The sequence below is a fragment of the Lingula anatina genome, chromosome 2, assembly GCF_051362555.1.
Source record: "Lingula anatina isolate TDL-2025a chromosome 2, LinAna3.0, whole genome shotgun sequence".
Lineage (NCBI taxonomy): Eukaryota > Metazoa > Brachiopoda > Lingulata > Lingulida > Lingulidae > Lingula > Lingula anatina.
The window spans coordinates 17,184,454-17,191,928 of NC_141768.1; the positions used below are offsets into that span (position 1 = coordinate 17,184,454).

At 37.0% G+C, this 7,475-nt stretch overlaps 1 protein-coding gene across 4 annotated transcripts; it reads right to left on the reverse strand.

The window, feature by feature from the left end:
* Positions 1-29: 29 nt before the first annotated feature.
* LOC106155848 (beta-1,3-galactosyl-O-glycosyl-glycoprotein beta-1,6-N-acetylglucosaminyltransferase) lies at positions 30-6,136 on the reverse strand. Of its 4 annotated transcripts, none has more exons than XR_015333053.1 (3): positions 1,947-3,124; positions 616-1,454; positions 30-437 (listed from the first exon to the last, which is right to left on the reverse strand). XR_015333053.1 is itself a non-coding variant. In XM_013530862.2 (3 exons), exons 2-3 carry the CDS (start codon positions 3,037-3,039, stop codon positions 1,183-1,185), a joined length of 1,365 nt encoding a protein of 454 aa, XP_013386316.2. In that variant the 5' UTR covers positions 3,040-3,045; positions 5,928-6,136; the 3' UTR covers positions 30-1,182. The 4 variants fall into 4 exon arrangements, 3 of the variants coding, with proteins under 3 accessions (XP_013386316.2, XP_086861889.1, XP_086861887.1); XM_013530862.2 differs by adding an exon at positions 5,928-6,136 and having other exon boundaries at positions 30-1,454; positions 1,947-3,045; XM_087005763.1 differs by adding an exon at positions 4,947-5,183 and having other exon boundaries at positions 30-1,454; positions 1,947-3,045.
* Between the last annotated feature and the right edge of the window lie 1,339 nt (positions 6,137-7,475).

The window sequence follows — 7,475 nt, forward strand, 5'->3', positions numbered from 1 at the left end:
TTTTTGGGTTATTATCTGAAATATTAACCCCAGGTGAAGCACCGACATGCGCGTGGGTTCCTCTTGAGCATTTTACTTCGGACGCTAAAGTCGCAGCATATAATCTTTATACAGCAAAAAATATATTTTTTCTGGAAAACTATACTCTATCCTAAACTAATAGTAAAATCAGATTCTGAGTTCTAAGTTTCTGATATATGACCCAAAGAAGATGAATAGTCATTGCACTCGTGACCATGAAATTAGAAAGCTTAAAAATGCTACATGTACATAGATCGCCATTTTCTCCACGGAAAGGATAAACCTTGGTGATGACTGGGAAATTGTTTCTGTACAAGTCTAACGCACTTTATTGCCTTTAACTGACGTCACCGAAGTTGAACAGAGTGAAAAAACCTCTTTGGCCTTTATTTGTGCTACGCCCAATTAACATCAAGCTGAAAAACATAACATTTGGATAATTGGCAATTATTCAATAAACAATGTGTGATTACCTCATGGTTGAGATTGAATACAAGACACGTTAAGTCATGTTTTGTATGAAGTTTGTATAAGCAGAATGCCTATCATGTCCGACCTAGACTTATTTATGACAAAGATTACTTGGCGACCAACCTTGTACGTTAGATTTCATGCGGCCAATCCGGTGATGTCAATCAGTCCAATTACGGTCTATGCTAGCCCTGATGTGATCGCACGTTGAGCCTCTTATAACTACGAAAACAGTACGTCTCCAAGAAAAACTACTGGATTTGTAAAAAAAAAATGCACATGAGGTGTGTTATCCCGGTGGTAAACGATTGATATAAAAAACGGCACATTTTTTAAACCTTATCTAAATACAACGTCGTTCTAATCCTCGCAATCTCTTAGTTTAAAATTTGCTTTCCTGCTGTTTTTGTGCGCAGTTCTTTACTAAAATGTCAAACAGAATTGTGTTACTCTGGCAACACTTTACCAACTTCACCTTACCTTCTGCGTAATACAAAAACGTTCTGCACTATATCCCCACGCTTTCTATGTTCAGCGTGTTCTGGGAAACGTTTTAGGAAGACGGAACCTAAACATGTAATTCAATAGTGACTTCAATAGTTTCTTTGTGTCGTCTTTGTCATGAAATTATCTTCCTTTATTCCATATTTTGCACGAACTTGCTGAATATACATGTATATATTTTAAATGCTATCGGTTTAAAAACGGCAACGTTTGGTAAAAACCCAAGTCCATTGGCAAAGCGGACAAGGCTCTAGCGTGAATCCATTCTTCGGCGCAGTCCAAAGCCTCGGGTTCAAAATCATCAAGAAACTTGTTGACGAAGAACTCTTTTCGTGTGACAAGGCGATGAAGGTCTCCAACGCCAAGAACGCACACGCCCCTCTGCCAGCGCCCGTTGCAAGGGTCTACACCACCCCAGGCAGCCCATACCGCAAGCCAGGGTTTGTTATCTGGCTTTCCTGAAAAAAGAGAGAAATTTATATTATTGATAAAATGTTATACAATATTCCTTAATGATGTATGCTTCATTTTGAGCTGTTAAAAGGGAATGAGTCAGGTGACAGTATAGACTGGGAATATCTAGTAACTTAACGACATTAAATTAAACAGAAATTGGTAAACAGGGAGGTGGACTGTGGTGTTGATAATTTCTTTTCGGTCTGTAAAAAAAAGCCTAGGGTTGGCTAAGGCCGGGGTCGTGCTGAAGTAGGCAGGGTGGTACATGTACATGTAACACAATATTTTTTTTATATTCTATTTGTTTATTTTTTTTTTCAAAAAAGCGCCTGTTGAGATGGAGCTGCGTTAGTCTTTTTTATTTTACACATACAGACAGTTATTTATTCACAGTACATCACTCTGACTAACGAAACACATATATTTGCCCCCCCCCCCCAAAAAAAAAAAAAAAAAAAAAAAAAAAAAAAAAAAAAAAAACTCCGATAACTAACCTGTGTATCCGCCTGGAGTGTTTAGTTGAGGGTTAACCTGGAGGTGGTGGAGGGTGGCCCAGTAGTGCTCGTCTGGGCTGTACGTGTCACGTGACCAGTCAAGCAGCGCCCTGGCAGCGGGATCATTCAAAATATAGTCCACAAACGCCCTGCTAAATATACCATAAGCGCTTCCTCGAACAATACTTATGTTAAATGGAGGGTGGTCCTTTAACTTGTCAGTAATTTTAAGCTTCGTATTTCCGTTTTCACGCACCACCTCCCAACTTCTCTGAAATCTGTTCTTAACTAGTTCCAGTCGACTTCCCGTTATACCTTCAATGTCGTTAGCACCATTGTATAGTTTCAATATCTCTACCATTTCTAAATTAGTTCTCAGCGGGAAAGACTGACTGGCCAAATTAATGTAATATTTCCACTTCTCTCGTCTGTGCATGGCATCCCTCATACAGTTTAATTCTGCCTGCAACCGAGGAAAACCTGCGTAAATAACATTTTCTAATTTTGATGCAAGAAATACGTTGTCAAAGCAACTGGCTATACTGCGCAAAGCCCGTTGAAGAATAATTGGGGATTTCGCGTCCACGTGTATACAATAAATATTTTGAGGTCTGTAAATAGCCCGCAGCAAACGCTCGGTCTGATGAGCATTTTTATATACTAAAATGCTAAAGGCTATCGGAAAACTTTTTTCCAAGTCTGAAGAACTCATGATATATCCACGATTTTCTTGGAATTGAAGACAATTTCTTGTTAAATTAATAAAATCCACATCTGCGATAGCGCTGCGTTTTGCTGATTTGGCAGCCATCTTGACTTTCTCAATTTCGCGTTTATCTCCCTCCAGTAACTTCCAGCAGCTTGGCCTTGGGTGTTTGTATTTCATGGTAGTATTTGATGTGAGAGCAATATGGCGATTTGCAAGATCTATTTGCTGACTAATTTCAAGTTTCTGCAGGTGGCTTTTGGTATATGTAACATCATCTCTCACTAAATCTTTCGTCATCTCAAATGTAGCTTTAGATGTGAAATATATAGCTAGTACAAGAAAGGATCCCATGGAATAACACCTTCGCCTTCGGGTAGACGCCATAACTTTCTGAAAATGATAAAACATATTTTGAATTCTGTTCTAATTGGTTCAGTCAAAGAGTTGAATTATGGCAAATGCAGGACCCACATTAAGGATTAAAATCACGTGGCATTACATTGATTCATGTTGTAACATTAAAAGAAAATATTTTACATGGTTAATGTGTGTCGAATTTTGTGTACCAAGAAGTCGCCAAACCCAGACAAAAGAAACGTAAAACCTGAAGCAAAAACACCAACCACACGAGACGCCGTGAAATAGTGATGACGTAACGATCCCCCGTTTGAGGTAAGACTCTGACGTAACGCGGACCACTTTACTCCGATTACAGCACTTCGCTTCTGGATTTTTCAATGCAAAGTAGAAACACATATATACGTCGTATAGCCCGCAAATCCAAAGTAGAAACACATATATACACCGTGTAACTCAATTAGAGGGACAAAATCCCTATGACACATAGAAACGACCGAAACATTGAAGATCAGTTACGAGCCTACCAAATACTTAATACAAAATAAAGGGGGGAGGAGAGAAGGTGCAACCACTGTTAATATTCCATATGTATCAAGAACAATGTTATCATGGTTTGTACGTGATGTTGTCTAAGTCTTTGTTTACAGTATTTCATAATTATGTATCGGAGATACAGAAATCCGTTCTAAATGCCTTAATAAAGATCAGCCTACTCTTGTTTCTCGATTTATAAACCCTTTAATCAGATACCAGGAAAGCAACAACACGCAGTTGTAATAAAAGTGGTGGCAATTTCCTGAAATACATTAAAAATCATACATAGAATCAAGTATAAGAAAATAAAAGCTAACTTGTCCAGGAGACTATACTTATGACGACAAATGTCGGGACGCGCATATGGTACAATTAATTTAAGTGACGCCCAGTTACCAGCATTTGTAAAGTATTTAATGTTAATTCAGTGCGTGGGGTTAATTAACAGTGCACAGCACTGCAGGTAAACATATTTTATTATACAGAAGCAAAGTAACATGCTGTACTATGCATGCACAAAATTTTACATTTTCCTACTTAAAGTATTTCATTAACTAAACAATATGTTGCCTAACTTAAACCTGCCTCTTCGGTTTCTCCCAGTTCATGTTTGTTTTTGGAGTGAGTAACTATTTAAATTGTGCAGAACTATTCAAAGGGTGAGGCATGATAATAGGCTCATCGTCTGCATTGAAAAACTTCCATGTATTATTATGTTGCTACTATCAGAACTGTATATACTGGTAGATCGTGCTCACTTTTTAATATTGAAAATCGATATCGATAACTTTGCCCTTCTCTGTTTAAAGAGTTGCCCGCGGGTTTTTTACATGTATAGGAAAGTACACGTATAATCCAATCAATTCTTCTTGAACTAAGTGAACTTACAGTACGTTGGCTGTGACAGCTGACTGTGACTACGAAGGGTAACTGTTAATATCAGATAATGAATGCTGCCAACAAATGCAAATCGCGCATTTACAACAACGATTAAGAGTTTTAATCAATAGGGGTGTGATTTGCCGGTTGGTAAAGCCAACGTTTAACTTACAATACTTACAATTTTGGTATAAGAATCCTTCTTTCTGTGAATTATCAATTCTAATATGTTTAACATTTATCTACCCTCTTATTATTTGCCTCAAATTACACAGAGACGTCGTTCCCAATGATCAATCCAACTCCACAGGGACTCTTGCTGAATGCAAAATTTACAATGTGTTAGCTGATGAAGAATATGGTGGTATCTATGGTTATGGCAAGATTGAGATTCCCGTGCAAACTCGGTATTTTACATGTGGAGAGATAGCAAATAACTGACCACTTTCAGTGCGATTAAATAGCTCGGCATTCTACACTCGTTTTCATTTCAGGGATTGCTGAGGATCTAACCTTACCGTACTTATCAATATATGTGTTCTAGTCCTGTGGTGTCAGTACATGTATTTTGGCACGCTGGGTAGTTATTGTGCTGCCGCTCTTAAACAGGGAGTGTGGCCTTGGAAGTTTCAGCTGAAGCACAGCATAACGCATTTAAGTTAGTTATGTTTCCAGTGGATTATCATTAATATATGGAGCGTTCCTATTAAACCGTGATACTGGGCAAACAAGGGCAAGCTAATTGTTTGCCAACCACTCCTACTCTTACCCCTCCTGAATGTCAAGTTTAGACGAGCAAAGGGTTCGTGCAACTCAGTAACAGCGGCAGCATAGGTTTAATGGGAGGCATTGTTGAGATATATGTATCATACCAAAACACTTTTGATAGAGGTAAACTTCATCATATGCTAGGATCTTGTTTTTGTTACTATTCTTTGACTTTTTTTCTAGTTATTTTATCGGTGGTGGTGTTGTTATTTTCTTCTTTTTCTTCTTCTTCTCATTATTACTATTATTATAACTATAATAATAATAATTATTATTATTATTATTATTATTTTGAAGTAACTAAAATAATAAGAAGAGTAAATTGATTTTATCCATCCAATGAAAACTAATCAATAATACGCTTCCAGTTCTCAAAAGCCATTTCAAAAAGTTAAACATAATAAGGTAGAAGGCATCTGGCAATTTTCGTCAGACTTTCGAGCCCACGGTGATAGTTATGGGTAAACAAGTTTTTTTTTTTTTTTTTTTTTTTGGCAATGGTACATCTATATGAAATTATGATTATCAAAACACAATTAAAACACTTTATATTGCACATGAGCCGGTCGTAGTTTTCATTTTTGAAAAAAACGTATGCTCATCATAAAATAATTAAAGCAAATTAATATTCTTTACCAAAAGGTGAAATCTAGTTGGATTTTTTAAGTAAAAGAATGATGTAATCCTCCACTTAGAAGAAAATTTTGAAAAAAAACTTAAAAACGACTCACCTTTAATTATGTCCAATATTACCAAACTTCGGTTCGGTATTGATTACTTTCAGGCGCTCTTTTACTGGTCTAGGAGCAGTGTTTCTTTAAAGTGGGGTACTATCGACGGTCACATTCGACTAAACTAACTCCAGATCAAATGACATCCCGATTTGTCACCACTGTAAATAGCTGTATCGGTCTCGAGTGGATGTCACGTGATCTGCCCCTCCCTATACGCACCCGTTAAAGGACGGCAGATGGGCGCTAGAACAGAAAAAAAATCTTTTTTTTATAATTTTCAGCAGTTGCTTGTTTGAAAAAATCTTGTGACGAGAAAATCATAAGTTGAAACTCCCAGCCACGACCGTAGCTATGTTCGATTTCATGGTATCAAAATTTTTCTCGGATCTCGCCTCCATCAATAAAACGCACAACTTCAGAAACAGAATAACAACGCTGACTGCTATTCTTTCTCCTCTATCGCAATCTGTTTTCTGGTTAAGGGAACTAATGCTCACGTATACCGATTATTATTATTATTATTATTATTATTATTATTATTATTATTAATGTTTTGCAGCATTTTCTTGGCCAACGGGGTATGGCCCATATGAAAATGAATTGAATAATAGTGTGCTCTCTCTCTCTCTCTCTCTCTCTCTCTCTCTCTCTCTCATGAAAGTGTTATTTCACATTACCTTTTATAATTTGCATTGTTTAATTTTTCCAACGGCGTGATGACAACTTAAATTTTTTAATGGCCAGCTTTATTTCCACGAGTTAAATTGCAAGCTTTATTTCCACGTGTCTTCACAACAACTTACATGTAGATTTCTTAAATTCCAAAGGATTATCAGTAATGTAATCATTGCATCTATTAACTTCTTCTATTACATCATTAACATCATCTATAACAAAAGTTAACTGAATTTTCAGAGAACTTTCAACGATATAACCATCCCAAATATATCATATTATGTAACTGGCGGACAAATGACTTATGTGGTCGGTATAGCCACATTAGTGGGTATAGACTACCGAACAAAGCTTTGTCTAAGAGCGAAACTGTATTATTAACATTCATTAACATAGTGAAGATAAAAAGCCTGTCGTGCAGTACATAAAGATATACAGTACTGGGCAAGCTGAGTCTGTGGAATTATACCTACATTAAATTAGCGCCATATAATACACTGTACTTGTCTGTAGAGTTTTCTTGGCTCCTGGGTGAAATAAAGCAATCTTTTTTAACCGCGTAGAGGAATCGCCAATGAGATGGGGGTGGAACATGTAACACGGCAATGCACGTAGTGAAACTAAAAACATTCGATGCATCAGCAAAGTGTTAAAAATTCACAGGATTAAAGCATTTACATATGAATCACATAAATGCAAGGTCACACTGCGGCTAAGCCCATTAGGATAAAAAATGTCAGCTTAAGCTTAGAAAATCTTTAATAAATGACAGGTGAACGAGATAGTAAAGCCCTGACAAAATGCCAAGATATTGATCCGTTCACCAATTTCGAGATGTAAACCTGATTCATGTGTGAATGCGTGATGCAC